At 38.5% G+C, this 16376-nt stretch overlaps 2 protein-coding genes and 1 pseudogene across 2 annotated transcripts in view; 2 read left to right on the plus strand and 1 right to left on the minus strand.

The window, feature by feature from the left end:
• The window catches only part of LOC114043015 (histone H2B type 1-F/J/L-like), a 2373-nt gene extending 1074 nt beyond the window's left edge, over nucleotides 1-1299 (plus strand). The window contains exon 2 of the mRNA XM_027861831.1: nucleotides 162-1299. Coding sequence (XP_027717632.1) covers nucleotides 162-174 — 13 coding nt within the window. The 3' untranslated portion in view covers nucleotides 175-1299. The remainder of the gene's footprint in view (nucleotides 1-161) is intronic.
• A 12804-nt stretch (nucleotides 1300-14103) lies between these two features.
• LOC114043012 lies at nucleotides 14104-14761 on the minus strand (annotated as a pseudogene).
• Nucleotides 14762-14845: 84 nt separating this feature from the next.
• On the plus strand, nucleotides 14846-16156 carry LOC114043020 (histone H2A type 2-A-like). Its single transcript, XM_027861835.1, has 2 exons — nucleotides 14846-15243; nucleotides 15773-16156. The coding sequence occupies exons 1-2, from the start codon at nucleotides 14855-14857 to the stop codon at nucleotides 15891-15893; spliced, it is 510 nt and encodes a 169-aa protein (XP_027717636.1). The 5' UTR covers nucleotides 14846-14854; the 3' UTR covers nucleotides 15894-16156.
• Nucleotides 16157-16376: the final 220 nt, after the last annotated feature.

Below are 16376 nucleotides of genomic sequence, written 5' to 3' on the forward strand. Positions count from 1 at the left end.
AGATGAATAAAGGGGTTAAGTGTAGGTAACGATGTGTGAACGTGTTTGTGGGGTATTTCGAGGGAGTGTCCAGATTCCATGTAGTGAAGAAAAGGGAGGACAGAATAAAAACCCTACCATTCAACATCCACCACCTACCTCTTTTTTTCTTCTTAAATTAGATATCTATGCTGAAAGGGAGAAGAGCAAGTTTGAAGCCAGGAGAATGGAATAACTCCTCAGAGCATGTAATAGAAGGCCAGTCAGGAAGAATAAAAGTATTGCCTGCAACATTTGCGTACAGTGGTGGCTAGATTGCCTCAATTTGTAGCGAATCCATTTGGCATTTTTTCATGAGTTTCTCAGTATTTTGAAGCAGGTGAGGAATGTTGGGAGCAGATAGGGCTCGAAGAAGGGAAACAGAATTGAGGTTAGGTAAGAGTACAAAGTATTTTCTGTACAATGAGGAGAGTACAAGGTAGCAAGAGATTCAGTGGTAGCTTGAACTGTGCAACTGTAATGTGGAAGAAGAACAAGAATGATGGAACTGGAAGGAGAATAAACAGCTTAGAAGACAATGTTGTAAAGCAAACCAGGTAGTGTTATGTAGTAAAACAGAAATCAATGATTCCTATGAGACAGCAAGAAAGAATAAAGCAAAATAAAAATAACATCAAAGAAACTAATGGGAAAAACATAAAGGAAGGAGGCATAGCAGTACTGGATCTTAAACTATATTATAAGGTGGTAATTATCTAAACCAGTTCCTACTAAGATATAGAAAGGTAGATCAGTTGAACAGAGTAGACATACAATCTACAGTAGCAACCAAAAATTGCTGGGTGCTTGACTAGTGTAAAGACAGGTTTTGGGGATAAGAATCCATTATTTGGTAAAAATTGAGAAAGCTGAAAAACAGGCTGAAATTGGGCATAGACCAATATCTTGCACCATTTACCAAGATAAGGTCAAAATGGATACGTGATCTAGATATAATGGGAGATATTACAAGAACATTTGAAGAACATGGAATATATAACCTATCAGACTTATAGACAGCTGAACAATTTATGAACAAGAGATAGAGTGTGTTGTTAGACATAAAATGGATAAGTTTGATTAAATTAAAAAGGTTTCATACAAATAAAACAAATGTAGCCAAGATCTAAAAGAAAGCAGAAAATTGGGGAAAAAATTTTATAGACATTTCCTCAGATAAAGATCCCATATCTCAAACATGCAAAGAACTGTATCAAATCTATAAGAATGTGAGTTATTCCCCAATTGATAAATGGTCAAAGGATATAAACAGGTAGTTTTCCAATGAAGAAATCAAAACAATCTATAGTCATGAAAATGCTCCAAATCATTATTGATTAGAGAAATGCAAATTAAAACAACCTTGAGATATCATATTAAACATATCAGATTGGCTAAAATGATAGAAGGGGAAAGTGACAGATGTTGGAGGGGATGTGAAAAAATGAATTCATTGCTTGTGGATCTGTAGGTGATCCAACCATTTTGGAGGGAGATGTGGAGTTATGCCCAAAGAGTTATTAAACTGCCTGTACCCTTTGACCCACACATACTTCTATTTAGTCTGTTTCCCAAGAAGATTAGGGAAAATGGAAAAGAACCTACATATTCTAAAGTATTTGTAGCAGCTCTGTTTGTGGTGGTACAGAACTGAAAATTGTGGTGACACCCATCAATTAGGGAATAGCTAAACAAATTGTAGTATATGTTCATGATGGAATATTACTCTGCTATAAGACGTAATGAGCTCAATTATTTTAGAAAAGCATGGAGACATTTCCACGAAATAGTGAAGAGCAAAATGATCAAAACCAAGGGAACATTTGCATACAGTAACAGCAGTATTGTTTTAAGAACAACTTTGAGCAAGTCATTCTATTGTAAATCCCCAAACTAACCTCAAAGGTACTATGAAAGAAGATGCTGTTTCAATCCAGAAAGGAATATTGTGATGGGATAGGAAATGATGACCTGGTTGATTCAGAAAAACATGGAAAGACTTGGACTTAAGAAGATGCTGTCCACCTTCAGAGAAACAGATTACAGGAGGAAATAAGTATAGTATGGTTTTACGTATATGTATGAGTATATATGTGTATATATGTCTATGTTTAGAGATATCTGTGTATATGTATATATATATCTATGCTTAATTGTAGCCTCCTTTAGGATGGAGAGGGGAGGGAGGGGAAAAAATAAAGTAAAAAGTGCACAGAAGAGAACAAAAGATAACAAGGAAGCAAAGAAAAGCTGGGCAGCTTTGAAAATAATGTGTAGTATTATATAGGGTCTTGAAATAGAAATTTATTGTCTTCTATTGAGTCCTCTCTTGTGGTCTGCTGTGTATCTGGCTGTGTTTTTGTTTCTTTTCTCATTTTTGTATTTAAGTGTAAAATATTTTTAAATTACAAAAAAACTACCAAAAAGGTAAAAGAGAATTTAAGATCTCTGATATTAAAAAGAACTGACCTGGAAAAGAATTCAAGGGGAAGCAATGCAAGTCATTGGACTCCCTGAAAATCATAATTTAAAAACCCCAAGCCTGTATACTCTATTGAAAGAAATTATAAATGAAATTTTACCAAATTTACTAGAATCAGAAGGTAAAGTGAAGAAGAATCAACCAATTACCTCCTGAAAGGAACCCCCCCCCCCAAAAAAGTCCCAGGAATATCAAAGCCAAAATCTAAAGCACCAATTTCAAAGCAAAAAAATATTACAGTCATCTAGAAATAAGCAGTTTAAGTACTAAAGAATTACATTCAGCATCATACAGACTTGTGAACTTCAAATAAAAATGAGATCTTGAAATACAATATTTCACAAGACAAAAAAGATAGTCTTACAACAAAAACTAAGTGACTTTGCAAAACTAAGTATCATATAGTGCAGGGGGAGGGGAGGCTGAGACCCAGGAAGGGGGGAGAGATGGAATGCATCTTGAATGGATTGTTAAGCAACTCTAATGAAGAGGTCAAAGCTAAATAGGAACTCAAAAGAGTAAAGGAAGACCAGCAAAGGTGAATTTCATTGAACGATTCTGTAGGGTGTGTATGGTTATGTAGTGCTAACATTTGAATGGGGGTAGGGGGAAGTGTCCCTTCAAAATTTTAAAATCTTCAAAAGGAACTGACGGAGTTAAATTAGAAAACCAGAGGCTCTAGAATTGGATTAGTTCTGCTCCAAAGGTCTGAAGAGGGAAGAGAGAAGGAAGGATAAAAGGAAGTATATACTAGTATACACTACTTTCTAGGCTAGTGTAGAAAGCAGGCAGAGGTGGGGTTAGAAATTGTTGTAAGAAGAGTATCAAACATGGAGGATGGGGTGGGAGTTAGGAGCTTCTACCTGAACTAGGCCAAGGATAATTGAACACACATGGATTTGGTGTAGAAATGCATCAAAGTCAACTTAGAAATAAGAAGAGGTAGAGAAGGCTGAAGGTGGATAATATGCAGAAATATTGGAAAGGAAATAATCATAAGTGTAACAAACTTCCTGATCCTGATGGAGGGGGATGTCAAAAGATAATCAAAGAACTAGAATTTAATGGGGTGCCTTAGACATCTTAGAAAATTTGGGAATGGCTGAATCAGTTGTACTGTATTAATTTAATGGAGTATTATTTTGATGTAAGAAATGACAGTGATAATTTCAGAGAATACGACAGGTAAGTGGCATGGAATGGAGATATCCAGTTTTATATAGAATCTTCTCTTTGAACTCAGAGAGAGAAAAAAAAAGGAACTGACCTGAAATATGAGCAAAGGAGAGAATTTAAGAATTTTCAGAATTCCTGGAAACCATCATTAAATCAAAAACCTTAAAATTTTATTTTTTTTAATTGATCTATTTTTAAAATTAACCAGGCTTTATTTTCTGTTCCTCTCACATTCATCATCAAATTTAAAAGAAAAAGAGAAGAAAAGACCTTAACTTAGTACCCTTAATATGCATGATCAAGCAAAATTAATTCCCACATTGACTATGGCCAAAAATTTATTTATCATTTTGCATCTTGAGTTCATCAACTCTCTGTCAGGAGCTGGGGAACATGCTTCATCATCCATCCTCTAGAAGAATGTTTGGGTTTGATTGTAGTTCAAAAGATTTTCAAAGCTATTTGCCTTCCATTGTTGTTATTATATAAACTCTCAATACACTCTGCATCACTTCATACAAATCTTTCCAGGTTTCATATCCTACATATGGCATAATAGTATTGTATTATATTCATATATCATATATAATTCATTCAGCAATTCTTCAGTTGATATGTACCCCCTTCATTTCCAATTCTTTACAAAAATAAAAATTGCTGCTGTAAATATCTTTGTAAATATAGTTCCTTTTCCTCATTCTTTCATCTCTTTGGGGAATAGGCCTTATCTTGGTATTTTTGGGTCACTGTCTTTCAAGCTGGAGTTTTCAAATAGCTTTCCACAATACCTGGACCAGTTCACAGAGCCACTAACAGACAGCACATTAATGTGCTGTTTTTCTCACAGCTCTTCCAACATTTGTCATTTTTGCTTCCTGTCAACTTTACAAAATTGATGGGCATGAGGGTAGCCTCAGAGTTGCTTTGATTTGCATTTCTTAATTGGGGCATTTAAAAAATTAGCTATGTATAACTTGGATTTCTCCCTTTGAAGACTGCATGTTTATACAGATCATTTCCTAATCATAATGCAATAAAAATTATATTCAGTAAGTACTCTTAAAAAATGAAAATATAATTGGTGATGAATAGCATAATTCTAAAGATATAATGGGCCAAAGAACAAAATTGTAAAGCAATAGAAATTCCATCAAAGAAATTACCATAATGAGATAACATACAAAAATTTTTAGGATACAGCTAAAGTAGTTCTGAGGGGAAAATACATATCTCTAAATTCTTTCATTGAGAGGGAGGAGGGTAGTAAAAAACCAATGAATTGGGCATATGATTAAGAAAACTTGAATGACATACCAAAACCTCCAAATAAAGTAGAAATTATGAAAATTTTTAAATTGAAAGCAAAAAGGCCATTAAATTGATTAATAAAACTAGCAGCTTATTTTTGGGGAGTAAGGCTAATAAACAACAAACTTTATTCAAAACAAAGATGACCAAATTATATTAAAAAAATGAAAATTCAAATAAAATAATTGAAGAGAAAATAAAAGAGATCATCAGAAACTAGTTTTCTCAATTACATGCTTAAGAAGTGATAAAACCAAGAACTACCATTACATATAAGAGAGAAACTAGAATCTTTTTCAGTAAATTCAGGGGTGAAACAGGAGTGCCTGTCCATTGTCATCACTTCTATTTAACATAATATTAGAAATGCTGGTTATTGTGAGAAGACAAGAAAAAGAAACTGAGAGAATAACAATAGGTTAACATAGGTAACAAATAAAGTCATCACTTTTTCAGATGATATGATGGTGTACTTAAAAAAACCCTAAAGAGTCAGCAAAAATTCACTTAAACAATAAGTGGAGCAAACTGGAAGGGTATAAAACAGACCCACACAAATCATAAGCATCTCTAGCAATTTAAAACTGCAAGAAGAGATAGAGAAATTTTCATATAAGATTACTACAGAATGTATAAAATACTTGCAAGTCTACCTTCCAAGATACACACAAGAACTATATAATTACAAACAGAAACAAATGTTTGCTGAAATAAAGACAGACTTAAAAAACTGGAAAAATATTCATAGGGCAAGCTAATAAAATAAAAATAACATTTAAAATGTTTTAAAAATGAAAAAATAAAAAATACTACTTAATTTACTTATTCAAAGCATTCCAACTAATCAACCAAATGATTACCTTATAGAACTAGATAAAATACTAAGAAAATTCATATGGAGGAAACAAAAGTCTAGAATCTCAAAAGAAATGATGAAAAGAAATGGAAATGAAAGGGCACTAGAAGTGCCATCTCTCAAATAATACTACAAGCAGTAATTATCGAAACAATATAGTACTGGTTAAAAATTAGAGGATCATCAACTGGTAGAACATATTAGATTCACAATGCACAGAAACAAATGTATCCAGTTCTTTAATACTTGGTAAATACAAAGATCCCAGCTACTGCGACAAGGACTCATTATTTGACCAAAACAGCTGGGAAAGTTGGAAAGGAATATGGAGGAAATGAGATCAAAACCTCACACTTCACACTTAGATAAGTTTCAAATGGATTTATGACCTAGATATAAAAGGTCAGATCATAAACAAATTAGAGAAACAGGGGAAAAATTATCTGTCAGATCTATGGATAGGAAAAAAGTTCATGACCAAACAAAGGATAAAGTAAATCAGAAAATAAAATGAAAAATTTTGAGTACACAAATTTAAAAGTTTTTATACAAATTAAATAATGTTATAAGATTAAAGAGGAAACAATTGAATAGAAAATAAATTTTTGCAGCAAGTTTCTCTGATAAAGGTCTCATTTCCAAGATATATGAAGAAATTATTAAAACTCATAATAAGAGCCATTCTCCAGCTGATAAATGGTTGAAGGATTTGAGCAGGCAGTTCTCAAGGGAAGAAATCCAGGCTATCTATAGCCATATGAAATCATGCTCCAAATCACTGGAGAAATGCAAATTAAAGCAGTTTTGAGATTCTGCCTCTCTCCCATCAGAGTTGCAAAGTTAAAAAGGAAAATGATTAATGTTGGAGGAGCTGTGGGAAAACAGCCACAATGATGTACTGTTTGTAGGCCCATGAAAGGGTACCACCATATTCCATTCTGGAAAGCAATTTGAAATAATACACATAACTTCATTAAATAGGGTATGCCCTTTGACCGAGATAATACCACGTCTAGGCCTATAACAAAAAGAGATGAAGGGAAAAAAAGAGTTCTTCTTTCTGTAGTGGTGGAAAAACTGAAAACTAAGGGCATGACCATCAATTGAATATCTGAATAAGTTGTGATCTATGAATGTGATGGCATACTATTGTGCAATGAGAAATGAAGAAATAAATTATTTCAAAAAGACACCTTAAAACTTATATGAACTGATGGAGAGTGAAGTAAACAGAATCAGAAGAACAATTTATATTAAAATATTATAAAAATGAAGAATTTTAGACTTTTAAAAACTGATGAACAAAATGAATATAGCCAGAAGAATAATTTATACAATAATATTATAAAATGCAGCAGAGCTCAAATCCAAGTATGCTCTACTGAACCAGAAAGGCCAGGAGTATAGGGTTAGGCTCTGGATCTATAATTTTGTTGAGACAGAGAACTCTCCAGGGGTGTGCTGGAGGCAACTGAAGAGCCAATTGCTAAATGTACAGTATGAGCATTTATACCTCAAAAATCAACAAAAGCTACAAATCAGGGTTTGCTTTGTTGTTTTTGATTGACGTAAAGTGATGTACAAATGTCAACAAAGCAGATTAATCTTAAAAGTGTGTCATGCATATTTTTTTTCTGGAAAACTTGTTAAACATTTACCAGTGTATATACCTCCAGTATATTCATTATAACTCTTAGATGAAGAAACTCCTACTGATGTAGTTCAACTAAAATGTCAGATGGTTGTTCGGGAGCACTTGGATTAAATGACTTGCCCAGAGTCACACTACCAATATGTCAGAGGTGGAATTTGAATTCAGATCTTCATAGTTTTGAGGCTAGCTCTTTAGCCACTACACCCTGCTGGATTTAATTGAATATAAGCCCTATTCACGACTACATCCACTGTCTAAGGATGAAGCAAGCCATAAAGTATGGAGCAATTCCAATCACCAGAAGGTTAACCAATCAGTGATGAATCTTAATGGCCCTGTATGACTTTGTTCCACTTCTGCAATAAGGGAAGTAGTGTGCTAAGAATAGCATAGGACAATGGAAAGAATGCTGGCTCTGAAGTCAGAGGTCTGGAGTTCAAATTCTGCTTCTGACACTTACTAGCTGTGTAACCTTGAGCAAGTCACATAACCTCTTGGAGGGGCCTCTGTTTTCACATCTTTAAAAGGAGGGTTTGGACCAGCTGGACTCTAAGCACCCTTCCAGCTCCAGAGCCAGAAGCCTATGAATCAGGTCTAGGTCATCTACAACATTCATCAGGCATTCAGCATTCCCAGTATAAAATCTCTGTTCAGTTGACCAGTGAGATATATGAGTGCCCTTGTTCTCAACAGTTTTACCTTGAATGAAGCCAAAGACACAAAGAGGGCATAGCTAAGTGGAAGGAGAGCTCACAGACTCTTTGTACACCAAGGAAATGGAGTAGTTGGATCTGTGGGTCACCTAATGGTCAAAACACCCAGAGCCATCTTTTCCTGGTCTAGGTGGTTATTCCCCTGGACAGCATGGAGGAAGACAAGAAGGAGGAACAGACAGACCACCAGGGAGGTCAACATCCTTGAATTCAGTAACTTATGAAAAGGTGGGCACGGGGGGGGGAAGATGATAGAAAATGACTAAAGACAATGGTTCAGGATTAAGAAATGAAAGAGGCCAAAGGCTAATAAATTATTTGCAAGCTTCATAACTGTATGTTGTGATTTCTTCAAGAAATGAATCCGGTGAAATAAGTGAACAAATTGAGATACAGGAATATAATAAAATATCATTCTACAGTAAGAAACGGCCTTCGAAGAATTTCAAGAAACACAGGAAAATGAACTGAGCAGGGCAAAATAAGCAGAACCAGGAAAATCATATAAAATAAAAGGAAGCTTAACCAGGAGGCAGTGTTACACAACAGAAAGGATGCTGGATGTGGAGTCAGAAGACCTGCCCATCAGATAGAAATCGTGCCCATGTCCTCCTAGAGGTCAGACCCCAAAGGTCCACCTGCTGGGATGAGGGGCCTTGCTCAAAATTGTAGGGATACCCATGGAGTTCCCAGGCTGGCTACCGTTTATTTCTTCGACTAATTTATGCAGTGGTTAGAGTGCTGGACCTGGTGTCAAGAACAAAGTTCAGATCCAGCCTCAGACACTCAGGCCTTGGACAAGTCACTTAACCTCTGTCTGCCTCAGTTTCCTCATCTGTAAAATGGGGATAATAATAGTACCTACCTCCCAGGGCTGTTGTGAGGATCAAATGAGATAATATGTGTAAAGTGCTTAGTGCAGTGCCTGGCACATAGTAAGCACTATATAAATGCTAACTGTTATTAAAAACAAGTCATTTTGAAAGCTGTAAGAACTGTAATCAATACAATGACTATTCATGAATCCAGAAAACTGATGACGAAATATGCTATTCATGACAGAGAGATGATGAACATAGAATGCAGAATGAGACATCGTTTTCTTGTATACGATTGTTGAAGCAATTTGTTTTGCTTGACAATACATATTTGTTATAATTTATTCTTCTTTTTCTTTTTTCCCCCCAATGAGGTGAGAGGAAGAGAAAATAGATTTCTGTTCATTTTTATTAATTAAGAGAGGTGGGGAGGGGGACGGAATGCTGCAAATGTGGAATGTTATATGCACTTTCCGATAAGGTCATTGTATTATGAATTTTGTTTAATTGTTTTACTTTGTTGCAAGGGGACTCTCATGGAATAGAGATAATTTGTACATCTTTGAAATGTACAAACAAAACATATCAATAAAAAGACAGAAATAGATACAATTTTACCAGAGAAAAATGGTATTGAAGAACTGTATCATTACCATCTGCTTTGCTGCTGTACCCTAAGGACTAGCACCTTACCCTTTTAACTTTCAGCTGAAACATCCTTTATGTGTTGCCTCCTCTATTAAAATGAGAACTACTCAAGAGCAGGGACAGTAGCAAAGTGCACAGAGTAAAGCACTTAACAAATGTATTTTTACTTAAAAATGAAAAATAAGAAACTGATAACTTAGAGGAAAGTATGAATACTTTAAAATATACAATACCCATATCAATGAAAAAACAGACTAAGAAATTCAATACCAGGAAAAGAAGTGGAACAAGCCATAAATTGATTTCCAACTGAAAAAAAATGTAACTGTATCATGACCTGTATATAACAGGTCACATTTTAAACAAATTAGAGGAGCAAGGAAGAAATCACCTTTTAGATCTATATATAGGGGAAGAGTTCATGACAAAATAAGCAATAGATAGAATCATACAAGATAAAACAATTTTAATTACATAAGAATTAATTTTTTTTACATAAACAAATCTAATGTCATAAAAGTGAGAAAGGAATGAGTAAATGGGAAAATATCTTTGCAAAAAGTTTCTCTGCCAAAGGTCTCATTTCCAAAATATATAAGAAACTGATTCAAGTGTACATTGTATAAGACTAATAGCCATTCCCCACTATAAATACATACTGAAAAGACATTAAAAAGCAGATTTCAAAAGAAGGAATCCAATCTATTGGCAACCATATTTAAAATGTTCTAAATTGCTAATAGAGAAATTAAAGAAAATTAAAGAAAATTTGAGGGTGTACTTCACAATGAACAGACTAGCAAAGATGACAAATGTGGAAAATGCTAAGTGTTAGAGGGGCTGTAGGAAAAGAAGTACACTTGCACAATGTTGGAGGGACTGTTGAACTGGTCCAAGCATTCTGGAAATGAATTTGGAATGAGGCCTAGAAAATTACCTTTAACCTGTCCATACTCTTTGAACCAGCTATACTACTTACTAGGAATGTATAAGGTGTTCAGGGAGGGTCAGCACCTCTTATGTGAGGGGCTTGTCAAGCTCTTTTCAGGAATGTTCATCCACCTTTGGTGTTCAACTGGTCACCCAGTTCTCACCTGTGGTTCCAAGAAGCTGTAGCATGTTCAGTGGCCACACCATGGTAAAACTGTTTCAGCAGATGGACTAAAACCAGGTTGAGGGTAACCTAGAAAGGCCTCAGACCTGTTGGTGAGTTAAGGGATATCTGCCTCAGGTGTGTGAACTCTTCCACGGGCTAAATGAGTGGATGAGAATGATTTGTTTATATGGCCATGCAGGTGGCTGAAGCAGATGATAAGAGCTTGGTCAGGCATCAAAGATGCCAAGGAAGGTCATCCACTTCATCCTGGGCCATTGCCAGTCTTGACTTTTGTCCTGCCATAGACTTTCATGAATCTGGAAGAGAGAGTGAGGTTGATGACTATGTGCAACTCTGCCTTTCTTAAATCCAGTTCACAAGCATGTCAAGACATCAACCTGTGATTTCATTGGTCCCTTTCAAAAATGGACACACAACAGCACTCTGAAATCTCTAACACCAAAACAAACAAACAAAAAGAGGAAAAGGATCCACATGTACATAAATATTTATAGCAGCCCTTTTTTTAGTACCCCAAAATTGGAAACATAGGCACTGTCCCCATATTAGAAAAGGACTAAGCAAATTGTGGTCTGTGAATGTAAAAGACTTTAGAACTCAGGAACATAATCATGATTCCAAAAGAATGAAGATGAAGCATACTACATATCTCTAGCCAGAGAGATGGAACTTAAAATACAGAAGGAAACATACCTTTTCAAAAATGTCTGATGTGGAAATTTGTTGTGTTTCCCTCTATAGGTGTGTATTGAAAGATCTTTTTTTTTCTTTAAAAAATTTTTTGCTCCATACAGCAGTGGGTAGTCAAAAGAAGAATATTGAGGACAGATGACTTTAAAAAATACTTGTTACTGAAAAAAAAATTTTAATGAAAAAAAAAAACAAAACCTGTTCAAATCCATTGACTATGCATTAATTGGAGAATGCATCTTATTAAAATTGTTTTTTTTATAACTTTGAAATGAGATTTTCATTGGAAAAACTGATGAAATGATTTATTTTCCCAGTTAACTCTTCCTTTCTTTTCTTTTCTTTTTCCTATTAAATGTATTGGTTTGGTATTACAAAAACTTTAATTTTGTGTAATCAATCATCCATTTTATATTGTGTGATTCTCTCTGCTCTTAGTCTGGTCATGGACTCTTCTGTGCATAGAACTGAAAGGTAAATTCTTTTTCCCTTTAATATGTTTACAATATAATCTTTTGAATTTAAGTAACGTATCCAGTTGGAGTTTATGTTGCTGTATGGTGCAAAGTGTTGGTAGTGTGAGGTATTAGTATAGATGTTGTTTCTGGCAGACTGTTTTCCAGTTTTTCCAGCAGTTTTTATTAATATTGAGTCTTTACTTCAGTGGTTGACGTCTTTAGATTTATTCTACACAAAACTAAAGGTTTATTGTATACCTGATCTTTTGCATAGATCGTGTTCTCTGTTTTTAAACCACTACCAAATCATTGTAATTCGGTGAGTATTGTAGTTTAAGATCCAGCATTGTTAAACTCTTTTACTTCCCATTTTTTCCTCCTATTAATTTCTTTGAAATTCTTGACCTTTTGTTTCTCCTAATGAATTTCATCCTCTTTTTTTCTAGCTCTATGAAGTAATTGTTGGGTAAATCTGATTGGTATGGCACTCAAAAAGTAAATTAATTTACATACTGTATTTTTATAATATTATCTCAGTCTACCTATAACAATTAATATTTCACTATTTAGGACTATCTTTATTTCCATAAGGAGTGGTTTATAGTTGCATTAATTATAGTGGCAATGATGATAATATTAATTATGAACATCCTTGCTTAACCCCTGATCTTATAGAATCTATTTTATGCCCATAACATTATCCCTTATAATGTAGGCTCTTGGTTTTAAATAGATGTCATTTGTATTGTATAATATACTATATAGTATGCTAAATGATTATACTATATAATAGAAAATATATTTTACTGACATTGAAGAAATGTCCCTTTGTTCTAATGTCTACTTATTATCTACTGAATTTAAATAAATGCTAAATTTCATTAAAAGCTTTTCCTGTGGCTGTGGCTGTAATGAAGATTTAGGTTGCTCTTTTATTAATATGTAGTTTTCCTAATACTAAACCAGACCTGCATAATTAATGTAAGTTTAACCTGGCCATACTATTTAATATTATCAATATATTGATGTAGTCGCTGCTATTTTATTTTTATAACATTTCCCCCAGTGTTCATTACAAATATCAATCCATAGTTCTTTGGGTCTCTTCAGTCCTCAAGTTTAGACATGAAGACCGTATTGGCATCCTAGAAAGAATTTGAATGAATCTTTTCTCCTTATCTCGTAAATAGTTGATAATATAAGACTTGGTTTTTCTCAAATTTTTTAAAAAGCAATTAACTTGTGAATCAATCAGGTCCACAGATTCTTGGGAGTCCACATATAGATTGTTCACCTTTTTCCGAGGTTGAGCTCTTACTTACGTTCTCAATATTGTTATTACTTCGGGGGATTACATCCTTGTCAATACTAATTAAAATGGGTAGTTTTATTGGCATACACGATATTAAATAGTTGTGTTTTTTTTTAATTCCAAGATCAGAACCATATTGAAGTAAGTCCACCCTTGCTCCCCATTTCCTCTCACTTAACTGCAGGCTCAAGTTATGCACTTCACATTCAAAAATGACTAATATTTTTCACATATATATATAAATAACAGTTCAGTCTTGAGACTTTTCTTAGACCTTCTGTAGTTGTGAATTGTACTATATTGATTCTCCTATAAGTCTGTATTCAGTTGCCTTGATACATGGAAAATCGGGGAGGCGACAGGGGAAGGATATTGTGAAATAAGTTTTTTTTTTCCACAAGCGGAGAGAGTAGAGTTGAATTTGCCCAGGGGAGCCGTTTCACAATCAGAAAGGGCAGCGGAGCTTGCGCGGTGAGGGGGGAAGGGAAGGGGGAGAGGAGGAGCTTAGAGATTAAGGGAAAAGTAAAAGTTGACAGGAAAAGTCCTGGAGCGAGTTTAGAGACGAAAGCCTCAAGCCTACGGGCCTGCGTGGGACGGTCCCGTCCTGTTCCGTCCCCCCCCCACCCCCAAACACAGCCCCTCAGCACCTAGATTCGTAGCCTTGGGGCAAGTGGCGATTTGGAAGGAGGCCTAGAAAGTAAGGGGAGAAGTAGACAGGTGTGGGGGTCCTAGGCTCGTTTGTGAAAGCCCTTTGGGCGCGAGCGAGACAGCTCCTTTCCAAGAAAGGGTGGGTGGCTCTGAAAAGAGCCTTTGTTTCGGGGCGAAGGGGCACGAGCGACTCCTGGGGCAGACCCGCTTACTTAGAGCTGGTGTACTTGGTGACGGCCTTGGTGCCCTCGGACACGGCGTGCTTGGCCAGCTCCCCGGGCAGCAGCAGGCGCACGGCCGTCTGGATCTCCCGGGAAGTGATGGTGGAGCGCTTGTTGTAGTGCGCCAGGCGGGAAGCCTCGCCGGCGATGCGCTCGAAGATGTCATTGACGAAGGAGTTCATGATGCCCATGGCCTTGGAGGAGATGCCGGTGTCGGGGTGGACCTGCTTCAGCACCTTGTAGACGTAGATGGAGTAGCTCTCCTTGCGGCTGCGCTTGCGCTTCTTGCCGTCCTTCTTCTGGGCCTTGGTCACGGCTTTCTTGGAGCCCTTTTTCGGGGCAGGGGCAGACTTGGCCGGCTCAGGCATATCGGCAACAGAGAAAGGGCTGAAAAGAAGAGAAGGAGCAACTGCGAGAAACGAACAACGAAGACTGCTGAGCCGGCCCCCGCTACTTATAGTGCTCATATGCAAATGAAGGCTCCGGCAACGCTAGGCTCCCATTGGTGGCTTCTCAGGGGTGTCGTCATAGGCGGAGAGGACGGCCATGTAAATAACGGAATCCGAGGCGAGCCTCCCCACTGGCCATTCGGACAAAGACAGCCTGTGAGCCAATCAGACGGCCCCGTTCCCCACTCCCCGCGCAAGCTATAAAAGGCCCCGGTGCGGCGGGTCCGGGCACCAGTGTAGTTTTTCAGTCGGTGATTGACGCAGCTGTGTTGTACTCGTATCCGTCATGTCTGGCCGCGGAAAGCAGGGAGGCAAGGCTCGCGCCAAGGCAAAGTCCCGCTCGTCCCGTGCGGGGCTGCAGTTTCCCGTGGGCCGTGTGCACCGCCTGCTGCGCAAAGGGAACTACGCCGAGCGGGTCGGCGCCGGCGCCCCCGTTTACATGGCGGCGGTGCTGGAGTACCTGACGGCTGAAATCTTGGAGCTGGCGGGCAACGCAGCCAGAGACAACAAGAAGACGCGTATTATCCCCCGCCACCTCCAGCTGGCCATCCGCAACGACGAGGAGCTCAACAAGCTGCTGGGCAAGGTGACCATCGCCCAGGGCGGCGTGCTGCCCAACATCCAGGCCGTTCTGTTGCCCAAGAAAACCGAGAGTCACCATAAGGCCAAGGGCAAGTAAGCGGACTCGGAGCTCCTGGGGCCGAAAGGCTCATTCCCGAAACCAACGGCTCTTTTCAGAGCCACCCACCCTGTCAAAAAAAAAGGGCTGTTGCCGAATCTCGATCCCAATCCGGACGCCAAGGCGGCGTGACTTGTTGCACACGTCCACCCGCTCCCAGCACGAACCGAAACCAACTACCAAACAAACCGAGTAAAATGCAAAGTGACTGCTAGGTTAGCGAGCCTGGGTCGACACACCTGAATTTCGCTCTAGCCTCACCCTAACTTCTACCCTCCCTGTCCCAAAAGCTGTGGGTAGCACCCAGTGCTGCTTCACCCTCTGGTCAAAAGGTGGCAAAGTTTCTCTATCACCAAGAGTACTTGGCGGAAACTTGGGCCAGCTGCCGACTCGTGTCCGCGGGGCGGGGACCCCAAAACGTCGGCAATCCATACGTGCCCGTAGCTTAAGCTTTCCCGCAGACAGCTTGGGAGCCAGGCTCCTGGCCAATCCACCGCTTAGGCGGGCTTTTCATTCGCTGTCCAGAACCCAGCACACAGTACACAGTGGAACCCTGCTGGGAATGCGAGGGGAGGGATGGCTCCCGGAAGTAGTATTGCACAACTTTAGTAGCACGGCTCTTACAAAGGGGAGAAGGTTGAAATAATAATAATAATTTTAAAAAAAGTCCCTCGTTCTTGCCCTCGTGGGAGTCCAGTGCAGTGTTTTAGATCGGGCGGCGCGGTGGGCGCTCTGGAAAGCTCGGAGAGCCGCTGCCCTGGAGAACCGCGGGAGGGCCCTGGCGCCGCGAGGGCCAAGTCAGTGGCGGGCAACACAAAATTCCAGGGACCCGGTGGAAGGTTGGGGGGGATCGATAGGGCACCGACGTCACGTCACAGCACCGAACGTTTTAGGTGGTTTCTCTTCTGCCCCCCTGCCCCCCCGCAGAACAGAGGGAGGGGAAGGGAGAGAAAGGGGAGGGGGCCGCACAACTTTTTAAACAGGCTCATTAACAGAAAATCCAGTACCGGGAGATTGATGAGGAGCCAAGACCTACCCAGCTAGTGATGGTTTTCCCTGGCGGGTGGGGTGGGGGTGGGGGAGGGGGGAGGGGGGGGGGGGGGGGCGGGGGGGGGGAGGGGGGGGGGGG

Source organism: Vombatus ursinus, unplaced genomic scaffold (assembly GCF_900497805.2).
Source record: "Vombatus ursinus unplaced genomic scaffold, bare-nosed wombat genome assembly UNPS02014768.1, whole genome shotgun sequence".
Lineage (NCBI taxonomy): Eukaryota > Metazoa > Chordata > Mammalia > Diprotodontia > Vombatidae > Vombatus > Vombatus ursinus.